Here is a 13567-nt window from a genome sequence, read left to right on the forward strand (position 1 = left end):
TAAATAACCATGGAATCGTACTCAGTCTACACCTTGTTCAATCCATTTAACAAACTTAATACATGCCTCCTGACAACCTGTGGTTTTCTACTATAATTTGTTGTTTTATTTTCTGTTATTCCCCATTTGCTCAGTATGGGTCTGGATTGTCTGTTTGGCTTTTGTTCATTTGTTTTGTGGGTTTGAACCCAGGGCCTCATGAATGCTAGGTAAGCACTCTAGCACTGAGCCCCAGTGCTCCCCCCCCACAACTTTTTTTTTTTTGACAGGGACTTATATGTAGTTTATGTAGTTCAGGCTGGCCTCAAACTCACAGTAATGTTCATGCCTCCCAAATGCTGGAATTATAGGTATGCACCACCACCCTGACTGAATGTTTGTTTTTGTTTTGTTTTTTGTCTTTTTAAGATAGGATTTTGAAAGAGAGGATTGCAATGAGTTAAAGGCCAGCCTGTGGAATCCCTGTCTCAAAAAAAAAGAGTAATAACCAGGCACAGCAGCACATATAATCCCAGTTACTCTAGAGGCTGAGGCAGAAATGTGTGATTTCAAGCCCAGCCTGGGCAACCAGTCCAGACAACACTGCAAGGCCACAAGAAGACAAGTTAAAAGCACTGGGACGTAGTTCAGTAGTAGAATGCCTGCATTTCCTCCCCAGTAACATAAAGAAAAGAAATGAAATAGTTTAAGGGCTGAGGAGGTAGCTTAGTGATAAGACACTTATTCAACATGAGTGGAGCCCTGGATTTGATCCTTAGCCCTGAAAAAAAAAAAAAAAAGAGGTAGCTTGATAAAGAAATTATTAAACCGTGCTCAGCATCTGTCTTCACTTTGTATCCTTGGTCTTTCACCGCCAGCCTGTCCTGCATTAGTTAGCCTTCCCTGACGGGCTGGCGTAGCAGTAACAACTCTGTAGACCAGTTCCATACTGAGTTCCCGGGGATGCTTTTCTCTCCCTGTGGTAGTCAATAGTATGCTGCCACTCTGAACTCAAAGCTGGTTCACACTTTCTCCGAGTTCACACATCGCCAATTTTCCTTCCTATCCTAATTCACTTCACTTCTTGGAACCTCTGGACCTGCCTACAGCTTCTCTTTTCCAGGGGTTTATGTTTGCCTCATCAAGGTAAGACCGCAGTCAGAGGAGTTGCTCCAAGCCCTCAGTGTGGCCGACACCTCGGTGTATGGATGGGCCACGCTGCTCAGCGACAGCACCAAGTTCGGGATGCAGAGAATCCTTATTCCTTTCACCCCTGCATTCTACATCAACCAGTCAGAACTGCTCCTTGGCCACAAACTAGACACTGGTGTGATTAGAGTACAGGGAGTGGACAGAGTTCTTGAGAACCTACAGGTATGTTAATGTCAGAACCAAAATGGTAAAGAAGACTAGATTAGAAAAAGATTTTTCACCCTCATTCCTAAAGTAAAGTAAGTTTTCTGGATGATCTGCTAAAAATCGGTATAAGAAATTGCTAAATGATAAAAACATGTCCCTTCACAGTGCCAGACAAAATTAAAAATCTAGGTCATGAGTTTCTTCATCTCTTTAAAAGAACCTATAGAATTTATCTGAAGTCTTTTGGTATTTTTTTATAGTTGTTTTTTGAGAAAGTTCTCACTCCGTCGTGGCAATTCTCTTGCCTATCTCCTGGGATTATAGGTGTGCACCACTACACCCAGTTTATTATGTATTTTTATTAGTATATTTGCAATACATGATAACATTTTTCATATGGAGTTGGTAAATGTATATAGCACATTATTTGTGGCCCCTTCTCCTCCTATTCCCATTTGAAAAAATTCTATTTCTATTTTATCTTTTTTTTTTTTTTTTTTTAATTTTTTTTTTTGTCTTTTTCCTTTTTATCGGTACCGGGGATCGAACTCACGACTGCCTGATTACAAGGCAGGCGCTCATGCCGCTGAGCTAAATCTCCAGCCCCTATTTTATCTTTTTTTAAAAATCTGTTTCCTCTTCCTTCCCTCCCCATCTTTTTTTTTTTTTTTTAATTTAAAATGGCCTTGAGGGGCTGGGGATTTAGCTCAGCGGCATAAGCGCCTGCCTTGCAAGCAGGCAGTCGTGAGTTTGATCCCTGGTATCCATAAAAGACAAAAAAAAAAAAAAAAAAACCATAAAATGGCCTTGAACTCAGTATGTAATCTAGACTGACCTCAAATTCAGTGATCCTCCTTCCTCAGCCTCCCAAATGCTGGGATTATAGGCATGCACCACTATGCCAATCTTTCTCATATAAGAGAAACCATGTGATATTTAAATTTGTGGTCTAATTTATTCCACTTAATATTATGATCTGCAGATGTATCTATTCATCTTCAAATGCCTCAAGTTCATCCTTTATGAAATAGTGTGAATATATATATATTTAAATTTGTTTACTAACAGGCTGCTTCCTAAGATTTAGTTATTATGAATTGTGCTGCTATAAACATACATATCCATGTATCTCTGTAATATAATATATTTTAAATCTTTTGGGGAGCCAGGCATGGTGGCACATACCTGTCATCCCCGAATTCGGGGGGCTAGCACAAGAAGATTGCTGTTTTAGGCCAGCCTGGGATACATAGTGAAACCTTGTCTTAAAAAATAAAAATACACACACACACACACAGATGTGGTAGCAGTAAAGGGAATATCTGGGTTGGATGAAATTTCTGGTTTTCGTTTTTTGAGGAATCCCCATCCTCATCACCATAGTGGTCGTACTAGTTTACCCACCAGCAGTGTACAAGAGCTTTTTCCCCACAGCCTCTCCAGCATTTGATTTCTTGATGATAGCCATTCTTTCTGGAGTAAGATGGTATCTCAATACTGTTTCAACTTAGATATCTCTAATTTTTTTCAAGTATTTATCGATCATTTGTACAACTCCTTCTGAGAAGTGTCTATCACTTTGCTTGCCCATGAAGTCTGTTTTAGTCTCACAGCTGGTTTTCTCCTGACCCTTCAATACCTCGAAAGTGAAAAAGTCAGTGACTTGGTGTCTACTGGCTGTCTAGAACTCTAGATCTTGACAATTCCTGTGTGTTTGGAGACTGGAACACAATTTTCTCTTGTAGGTCCTCCCTAGCACCCCAGTTTTGGTGGTCTCTCATCCCCGGCACTCCCCCGGCCTGGCAACCTTCCCTGTCCTGGTGGCCAATTTCTCTGCCTTCCAGCAGATGGCCTCTCCTGTCTTCATTAACATCTCCTGCGCACTCACTAGTCAGAGTGAGACTGTGATGGTGAGAGCTTTGAGAGGTAAATCTAATGCTGGTGAGTGAGCACTGGGAACTTTTCGTTTTAACTGGAAGGGGAAAAGAGATAGGATGTGTTATTCACATTTTGTCAATGGGAAACATTTAGCCATTTGACCAAAACTGCTCAAAGTAGCCAACTATAAATCTATCTTGCAAGTATATGCCAAGTAGAACCCTTAGGTAGCTTTCCTATTACTACCTAAATTTTACACTTTTTTGACTTTTTGATAGAGATTCGCAGTGCAGTTCAGGCTGGCCTTGAACTCACTTCGTAGCTCAGCCTGGCCTCAAATTCACAGCAATCCTCCTGTCTCAGCCTTCCAAGTGCTGAGATTACAGTGTGTGCCACCACACCTGGCCTATACTTTTAAATAATTTAGCCAAACGTAGTGGTTAATCTCTGTAATCTTGGCACTTACAAGGCTGAGGCAAAAGGATCCCCGTGAGTTTGAGGCGTGTGGGCTTTATAGTGAGTTCATGTCCTGCCTAAACTACACAGCAAGATGCTGTCTCAAAAAGAAAAAAAAAAAAAATTCCACACAAACCAAAAAAAATACCAGGGCATGGTGGCACACCCCTGTAATCTCAGAATTTGGATGCTGAGGCAGGAAGATTGCTACAAATTCAAGGCCAGCCTGGACTACAGAGTGAGTTCAAGGCCAGTCTGAACTGCATAGTGAAACTCTGTCTCAAAAAAAAATTTTTTTTAATAAGTGTCACCTTTGTAACTATTTACCCTCTACAGAATTTCTAAATAAGTATTTTATTTTCTTCAAAAGTATTGATCAGCTCAGGAAAAGTGCTGCTCTTACCTGTAATCCCAGTGTAGGAAAGTGTTTATTTAGTTAGCTTATGAGTAAATCAGAAACTTTTTTTTTAAAGACAGGGTCTCACTCTTGCTTTGTAGGTCTTTCAGGCAGACCTCAAAATTACAGCAATTCTTCCTCAGCTTCCCAAATGCTGGCATTATAGGCAGTTGCCACCAACTCAGCTTGTGACTTCATTCTTTGACAATGCATATGGTATCACTAGCACTTGGAAGGAGGGAACTGGAAGTTTGAGGCCAGCCGAGGCTACACATCAAGACCCTCTCTCTATTTTTTTAAAAGGCCCTATTGAAATAAAAAAGCCAGATGTGGCGGCACACATCTATAACCCTAGCACTTGGGAGGCTGAAGCAGAAGGATCACAAGTATCAGGCCAGTCTGGGTTACATAGTACATTCAAGGCCAGCCTGGAACACATGCCAAAATGGAACAAGAAGGGACAAGAGGAGAGGGGCCAGGCAGGGCTGTATTCAGTCGAACTCTTTATTTGAGGCAGTGGACAAGCATAACACTACAAGACTTAGTTTTGCCAAGTCCAGATTCTAGGCACTAACCAGTTTAGAAATGAGGCCAAGTTAGATCAGGATGAGAACCTAAATCACAGAAGTCTTAGGAAAACCAGAGGACCACCCTGCTTATACTGTGTCTACTCAGCCTTTCAAAGGAAATAAATATGGGGAATCAATTGGGCAGAACCTTAGTGTATCTAATGGGAAAGGATTTTGATGCTTTTGTGAGTAGCTGATATGTACTAATGAACACCCTGAACACATTTACTAGCTCTGTTTCAATTCTCAGAACTCTGCAGGAAGAGTCACACATTTATACACACTGAAGCCAACTTGCTTATTCAGGTACTGGGGATTGAATCCAGGGCCTTCAGGCTGTCACTTCTTTTTTTTTTTTTTTTTTTTTTTTTTTTGAGACAGGGTCTCCCTATGTGGTTCAGGGTAGCCTTGAACTTATTTACCTCAGGCTGGCCTCCTGAGTGCTGGGATTACAGGCAGGTGCCACCATACCCAGCCCCAACCCATTTTTTGAGACAGGTTCAAATTGGGCTCAAACTCTCAATCCTGTCTCAGCCTCCCAGAGTGCTAGGATTACCAGTTTATACCACCATGCTCACCTAGGAATATTTGTTCTCACATTGTAGAATACTGGGGCTGGAAGCCAGAGCTATGTTCCTAACCCTTTTTAAAATTTTATTTGTTAAGGAAAAAATAAATAAATAAATAGCAGGATATATTATAGTAACCCACTTTGATTTCCTATTAACTTGATTTGAAACCCTGTATTGCTCTCACCACCTTGTTTTGACTGATTTTCTTCTATTCTGTTATGCTTGATAGTACCAAGTTCGAAAGTATAGGCAACAACTATGAAGACAATAAGATTCATTATGACGCCCATTTTGGTTGACTATTATCTTCTTTTGAAGTCCTCTAATGTCTCCAATGTTTTGGTTTTATTGGTCTTATTCTTTACTGTTTTGTTCAATTTTTTTTTTTTTACCATGTTAGGTCACACTGAATTGTTCAATTTTATTATAACTGATGATATAGGCGATTCTTTTTAAGATAACAAAAGGCATTATGGTAACCATTGTTGATCGCCTTGTGTTTTGTTCTTACATTATGTATTATGTCCATCCTTTTGATTTGACTGACTCTGTCCTGTTATGTCACATTTGGTTTTACTTTCTTCAAAAAAAAAAGTAATAAGAACTGTGGGAATAATAAAACCCAAAATGTGTAATTGTCATTGTACAAAAGAAAGGAAAAGAAAGTGCTCTAAAGGATAGAACTGCATATATACTTAAGTGTATAACATAGATAACCATATTACTGAGTTTTGTTGGATCATTGAACAAAACTGCTTGCAGTCTCACTGTTTGAAAGTCCCCTCTATATGCTTTAATTTTATAACTTAAACAACTATTTCTAAGATGACAATATGTAATTAACTAGTGATTTCTGTTTATTTTTTCTGAAATTCTGTATAACTTGTACCCTTTTTGGTTTTTTTTCTCCTTAAATAAAATTTTAAAAAATAAATAAAATTTTATTTGGAGATGTAGCTACTGAATTGGTTAGGCCAGCCTAGAATTTGTGATCCTCTTGCCTCAGACTCCTGAGTAGCTGGGATTACAGTAGTTCACCACCGCACCCAGGGAGCTCCGGCCTTTTTGAGACAGGGTCTTGTCTGACTAAATGGCTCAAGACTGGCCTTTCCTTTGAAGGTCTTCCTACCTCGGTGGGATCACAGGTTGCACTATACCTGGCTGTGCTTTCCACACTATTCTGATGAAAAACAACTGTTGGCATTCAAACTGCCTGACATTTGTCTTGGGGATAAAAAGGACCAGTGGGAACAGTGCAGCCTTGAAAGGTGGGAGCAGCTAGATTCAAATACCCAACCAGACTGGAAACTGAATCCACATAGCACCTGAATACTTATTGATACCTATCAGGCATTCTCCATAGTGCACAGAAAAATCAGATTTAACACAGGACCAAGTTGGATGTGGTGGCATACAACTATAATTCCAGTACCTGCGAGTTTGAGGCCACACTGGACACCATAGAGAGTTCAAAATTAGTCTGAATACACAGTGAGACCATCTCAAAAAACTAAAAAAAGAAAAACAAAAACTGAAAGGACCAGCAAGGCATCATGGCACATACTAATGGCAGGATTGCTGCAGTTTGGGGCTAGCCGAAACCATACACTGAGACCTTGTATGAAACCATCAGTACAGCCCAGCATGATAGTGGAGGCTGAGGCAGAGGCAGAAGATTGCTGTAAATTGAGGGCCAGCCTGGGTTACACAGTGAGTTCAAGGCCAGCATAAACTACACAGCAAGACCTTGTCTCAAAAAAATAAAAAAACACCAACACGTGGCCAGGTTGGGAAGACAGGAGTTAGTTCAGTATAAAATCTCAAATTCTTCAGCGAAACAGTTTGCATAGAGCACGATAGATCATGGTAAAAGTAAACCTGGCTGGGAACCCAGAGGGTACAGGTCACCAAATAGTTATGAGGATGTACCAAATTACTAAAAGAAAGCCTAAAATTGAGGTCATTTGGTAGAACAGATTAAGTACTGAAGAACCTGAAATAACCAAATGCAGATGCTGAATGTTCAAGTATAAAATTTTATTAAAATTAGTTGCAAATGGAACACTTGCTAGAAATGACACCCTGAGTAGGGCAAGGGGTGGCTAAATCAAGAGACCACTGGTAATCTAAAGTTTCAAATTAAAGTGATTAGAATTATGAAGTGAATATACACTCACAAATTTGGTGAAGGGGAAACTTGTCAATGGGGCTATTAAGGTACACAAGACTGAGGCAGAGGATCAATTTGAATTTGAAACCATCCTGAACTCAACAGACCCTCAAAACCTACCTCCCCCGCAAAAAAAACATAAGGGATATATATTCATTTTAAGATGACAAGCAACCTTCGTAACCTGAGAGGACTAACAGGTTTAAATATTTTAAGATTTTAGCCAAGCAGGGTGTATATTGCCTGCTAATTGCAGCACCTGGGAGGCTGAAGCAGCAGTATCACCACCAGTTCAAGACCAGAGTGGGCGATATAGTGAGACCCTGTCTCAAAAAAAACCAACTGTGGGTTTAAAGTATTGCTGCTAGGTACTTTTATGATTGACACTTTCAAAGATAGCCTATGCCCTTATTAACCACTGTAGCTGGGTACAGTGGTACACACTGTAGTCCCAGCAATTGAGAGGCTGAGACAGGATTGTCAGAAATTTGAGGCCAGCCTGGACTACACAGCAAGACCCTGTCTCAAACACCAAAAAATAAAAATAACCACTGTCCTGTTATGGTTCATGTACAGATAAACGGGAAGATTCTGATGTCTTCAAGAGACTGATTGGTTCTTACCAGATGTTCTTTACTTTCTTTGTGGTGTTGGCATCCACAGCTTTCATCTTTCTAGGTAAGGCGTCCTTATATTCAGCACTGTGGACTTTGACTATGTCACAAACCAAGTAGGGATGAAAATGAATACCTCAGTAAACCTTCCTAGCCCAATTACCTAGATTAAAAATTCTCAATTTACTACCCAGAAGCAATAATCTGATGTGCAAACAGACACAACTCAAATGGAAATCACTCAAAATAGGGCTGGGGATTTAGTTTAGCAACAAAGTACCTGCCTGGCAAGCACGAGGTCCTGAATTTATCTCTAATACCAAAAAAAGCTACTTTTGGCCAGGCATGGTATTACATGCCTGTAAGGCTAGCACTCAGGTCACTGAGTCAAGAGACTACCAACCCAAGGCCAGCTTGAACTACACAAGAAACTTAATCAAAAGCTACTTTTGCTCCAATTCATGGCTAGAAATGACCTGAGTAATAGAACACACACATCACTACCCTCTTCACATGCATTCTCCCATCTTTAGTGGAATGTTGAAAAGATACTTAAGTAGGTTAAATTAAAAAATTTGTAATAGTGTAACATTTGTTATAAAATTATAATTGTTCTTCACTGGTATTACTCTTCATATCAATACTTGACTATCATGAAAGCCTTCTTCCATTATCATATAACCCTGTTAACATCTCTTCCTTCTAGCATATAATGCTTTCCTGAACAAGATACAGACTGTTCCAGTTGTTTATGTACCAACTGTAAGGACACCACAGCCAGGTAAAGAACCACTGTCTCTTTTTGGCCAGAACTGCCATCTTTCAGCAATTTGCCAAAATGACAAACACAAAGAGAGAAATTCGTGTTTTTCTTTAGAAAACAGAGGCCCCCCCCACCAAAAAAAAGTGGAATTGTTTTTTGGTTGCATACATGGGAATCTACAAAAGGAGCTAAGGAAGGGAATGAGTAGTTTAAAAAGGACCACCACACAAATGTTACCATAGCAAAATGGAAGTGTCTTCAGTGTTACCTACCCAGCATGCTTTGACCATTGTTATAAACAAGGGCAAGATTCTTGCCAAGCGGATTAATGTGTTTACTGAGCACATTAAACACTGTTGGGATAGCTTCCTGAAACATGTCAAGGAAAATCAGAAAAAGCCAAAGAAAAAGGTATGCAGGTGCTGCTGAAGCACCAGCCCACCTCACCCAGAGAAGCGCACTGTTTTTTTTTTTTGTCTTTTTCATCGGTAACAGGGAGATCGAACTCACGACTGCCTGATTACAAGGCAGGCACTTATGCCACTGAGCTAAATCCCAGCCCCTGAGAAGCGCACTTTGTAAGAACCAACAGGAAAGAACCCAAGTTGCTGCAATCTGTTCCCTATGAAACCATGGCATGAGCTGGGGATGTAGTTCTACCACTGGGCACCTCATGAGAGCCTAAGTATTCTAGGCCCTACTTAAAAATAAATCACCCTATGTTACAAGGATGGATGGTTTCCTTAACTGAACAAGGATGTGGTACCTTTACCTCAGAAACAACTATCTGAAGCATATTTTCACTATACCTAGTTGTGTTGGCCTTTACTCTTCGGTGTTTTCTTGCTGGAAGACCGATTTTACTGAAGTGTTGTGCAGGCGTGTGCCCAAATGGCTTAAAGATCCTCTAAATGACATGGGGAAAGATGTATCTAAAAACAACTCAAGTCACTGTATGGCATTCAGTTACACTGTTTAAAAAAAAAAAATCATCTCACTTTAAGCAGCTGTCAGCCGTGTTTAACTTAAATTCTTCAAACAACTCCTTTCCTTCTTCTTGTAGGTCTTTACACCTCCACAAACTCTCCCTCTCCCTTCTGCAGCCCACAAGCCTCAGTACCCCGGAATCAGCTTGCACGCTGGGTATGGAGTACAAGGAACTAACCTAGCACGGATGAGTGCCCTGAACTGCCAGGGAATGAAGATTTCCAGCCTTGTTCTCCACACTAAGCCTCCAAAACAAGGCTCTCAAAAAAGTTTTAAGCTGTTTTAATAAAAGTGGTGTTAGACCGTGTTGTAAATGTCAGTTCTTATTACTATAAAAACAGAGGTTAAACTATTTACTTCCCCACTGACTATTCATTCTTCTGGTTGCCCCTGAATACCGGAGGCATAAACTTTCTATTAGTTAAACAAGACAGCAAACAGGATATATCCAAAATGTGTTTATTGGGATGGCTTCCCTTTCATCTTGATTCAGGGTACTGTTAGTGCTGCTTCCTCCTGAAGGAACATCCTAGAAGAAAATAACTGAATGTTATCTGACACCACCCTCTCTGCCCTGCCCACTGCCCCACTCCCAGAGAACTTCTCAGCTAGTACCTCTCATTCCATTATTAGCTTCAAGTCAGCTTCTATGACACCCTTTTACCAGAACCCATCAATCCCTGCTTTAGACTCAGAGCTGTGAAATTAGTTCATGGTTTCTAGTAATGCTTTAAATCCATGAAATCCAACCCTTTACAAAGCAGTCTCAAAGTTTTACATCAGTAAACTTGTATTTATTGTTAAAAAAACAAAACTGAAAGGTTACACATGATCTCAAAAGCATTTTCTAGTTTCACAGTAGAACATGGATAAAACATGTAAATAACTGTCAGGAAGCAGTCTTGTTCTTCTGATCTATTGATGCATTTAAGAGGTGAGAGTTTGTTTTACCTCAGTCTCACTGTGCATGCAGTTCAGGTTGGCCCCAAACAATCCTGCCTCAATTCTGCAATTACAGGCATGTACCACCATGCCCAGTAATTTTTCTTTTCTTCACATTACACAGGATCACTCAAGATACAAAAGCAAAACCCACAACACTGATTATGCCACTTACCTTCTGTGAGCCTTGCTTTTCCTCCTGTAGGCTGGCAAAGGACAGTGGAGCAGCCAACACACAGAACTACCGTCTGTGCATGGCTGAAGACCGTGGTGATTTTATAGCAACCTGGTGGGAAACAATAAAGCAACACATCAGTAGCCTACGGTGACACACGTCGTGCTCTCAGCACTTCGGGTGGCAAAAGGGCTGAAATTGGGACTACCATCTGGGCTACTTAGCCGATCATATCGCAGGAGTGTATTTTCTTTCACGGGTGACCTCTCAATTCAAGCACTCCTACCACGAAAAATTTTACCAGTTTTTTAATGGGAATTTTAGGCAAACTGGCAACAGCGATCCTTTCACAGACTAAGAAAATGGGATGCAAGTAAGTGGGCAGCGGACACGACCTGCCAGCGGACACGCAGTCTGCCGGGGTCGCAGTCCGGGGCTCGGCTCACCTGGGCATTTCACGTCCATGAAGTAGGAATTGGGGCTCTGCACCAGGCGCTTCTTCTTGTGCTTCCTCTTCTCCTCCTCCGGAGAGGGATGAAGGAGGTCTTTTGCGAGCTACGGGGGCCAAAAGGGAGAGAGTTAGAAAAGAACAGCGCAAAACAGCACGCCGAAAGCAGCCCGGCTGACCCACACCCGGGTGAATCGCCCCGCACGTCTGCGCAGGCCCGCCATCTTAGCTCCGCTGCGCACCAGTCTCCGCGGGGACCCGCGGCCGCTGCGCTCCCGTTAAGGTCCTAGTACGCACGCACGAAGGGAAAATGAGGACCTGCTACGGTCTGAGAGCAGCGTGAGGGGCGCGTGCGGACAGAGGAGCGAGCGCTCCGCCGTAACCCGGCCGAAGGGACTCACAGGCATATTCTCGCAGTGGTCGTCACCGCCGGAAAGGAGCGAAGGCGGAAATCCTGCGCCTTATATTGGGCGCTCTTCCGGAAATGACGCACTCGTGTTTAAGTCGCCATATTGGGAAGGTCCTGCTCCTGTCAGTCGGCTGTGGAGCGTCAGGGACTGCCATTTCTAGGAGGTCGCTGAGAACCCTGTCTCATATGTGACTCCATGTTGGGAGAATTCGCTCTGTTATTTGAGTTCAGCGATTATTCACTGTAAAGAGATTGAATGAATATTTTCACATTTCCTGCCTACCAAGCGTGGACTGAAGCAAGAGGATCACCGCACATATAGCCTGGGCCACCTGGGGAGTTCAAGGCTAGCCTGAACTACATGGCAAAAAAATCCTGAATTTAAAAAATCGTAAATAAATAAATATTTCCTGCTACACTTTTTGCTTGGGATGGATCTCGTTACCAGGCTGGCTTTGAACTCATTTTGTAGCCCAGGCTGGCCGCCAATTTTACGGTGACCCTCCTGCCTCAGCCTTCCTGAGTGCTGGGATTACAGGCATTAGCGTTCACATCCCACTCCTACTATCTTTTGATGGCTGGAACCTAACAAGAATGGATGAGGAAAATACTGGGAAGACAAGCTATATCTAGAATTTATTTTTGCAGCACTGGGATCAAACCCAAGGATGCTCTACCACAAAGTTCTATTCTCCAGCTCTTTTTATTGAACTTTTTTTTTTTTTTTTTTTTTTGTCTTTTTGAGACACAGTCTCGTGCAATTCAGGTTGGCCTTGAGCTCACTTTGTAGCCCAGGCTGGTCTCGAACTCACAACGATCCTCCTGCCTCAGCCTCCTGAGTGCTGGGATTACAGACGTGCGCCACCACGCCCGGCTTTATTGAACTTTTGAGTCAGGCTTTGGCTAAATTGCCCCACTTGACCACCAATGAACTTGCGATTCTCCTTCCTCAGCTACCAGAGAAGATTACAGGTGTGCGCAGCCGTGCCTGGCTTCATTTTCCATTACCAATACATTTCACTATTTTGTTTTTTTACTATTTTCAATCGATTTAATTTGCCCGTATCTAATAGTTCTGAGCGTATTTTTTTAAAAGTTCTTATAAGGCACCCAACCAACCCCAGGTAGTGCTGTTTTATTTTGTTTTGTTTTCTTTTGTCTTACCTTATTGAGGATAGAACCCAGGTCCTGTAATTAGAGCTCCATCCATAGGCTCCAGTGTTAAAGTTTATCATGTGTTTTTTCATCCTTTCCCTCTGAATTGAAATAAAATGAAAGACCTATGTAGTACTTCTCATGTGCATTGTTTTATTGCTTTACATATGCTAATCTTTACAACTCTGAGTTTGATACTTACTGGTTTTGTTTTGAGTCAGGGTATCATTGTGCAGTGTAAGCTATACTTAAACTCACTATGTACCCCAGACTGGCCTGGAACTTCTGAGGATCCTCCTGCCTCAGCCTCCCATGAGCTGGGCTGGGATTACCTGGTATATTCTACAACGCCCTACTCTTTCTGTTGTTTTGAAACTATCTCTCTTGCTATGTAGCCCAGGTTGACCTACATTTTTTTTTTTTTTTGTGGTACCAGGGATCGAACTCACAACCTCACACTTGCCAGCAGGCATTTGTGTCACTGAGCTCAATCCCCAGCCCTGGTCTACAAATCTTGACAATTTTTTTGCATTACCTCTCACCTGGGATTATAGGCCTGAATTAGTTTTATCGTTGGAATAAATAAGAAATTCATTTGTTTCCGAACATCTTACACACATAGTTTGAAGGAAATTTTCCACACTATGTTCAGTGCACCTATGATTGTGTTCCATCACATGAGAGCCTCTTCTAA

General features: G+C 41.6%; 2 protein-coding genes across 3 annotated transcripts in view; one reads left to right on the forward strand and one right to left on the reverse strand.

The window, feature by feature from the left end:
• Nup210l (nucleoporin 210 like) overlaps positions 1-10051 on the forward strand; it is a 128019-nt gene extending 117968 nt beyond the window's left edge. Inside the window, exons 36-40 of one of the 2 annotated variants that reach the window (XM_063250482.1) lie at positions 1103-1353; positions 3084-3279; positions 7957-8058; positions 8701-8775; positions 9821-10051. In XM_063250482.1, the coding sequence (XP_063106552.1) occupies positions 1103-1353; positions 3084-3279; positions 7957-8058; positions 8701-8775; positions 9821-9921 (725 nt within the window). In that variant the 3' untranslated portion in view covers positions 9922-10051. The remainder of the gene's footprint in view (positions 1-1102; positions 1354-3083; positions 3280-7956; positions 8059-8700; positions 8776-9820) is intronic. The other variant, XM_063250480.1, reaches the window with a different exon arrangement.
• Positions 10052-10187: 136 nt separating this feature from the next.
• Rps27 (ribosomal protein S27) lies at positions 10188-11843 on the reverse strand. The gene is made up of 4 exons (XM_003475561.5): positions 11711-11843; positions 11308-11416; positions 10862-10972; positions 10188-10273 (listed from the first exon to the last, which is right to left on the reverse strand). The coding sequence occupies exons 1-4, from the start codon at positions 11714-11716 to the stop codon at positions 10245-10247; spliced, it is 255 nt and encodes an 84-aa protein (XP_003475609.1). The 5' UTR covers positions 11717-11843; the 3' UTR covers positions 10188-10244.
• Positions 11844-13567: the final 1724 nt, after the last annotated feature.

The sequence above is a fragment of the Cavia porcellus genome, unplaced genomic scaffold (assembly GCF_034190915.1).
Source record: "Cavia porcellus strain 051 isolate PalLab524CR breed Dunkin Hartley unplaced genomic scaffold, mCavPor4.1 scaffold_6, whole genome shotgun sequence".
Lineage (NCBI taxonomy): Eukaryota > Metazoa > Chordata > Mammalia > Rodentia > Caviidae > Cavia > Cavia porcellus.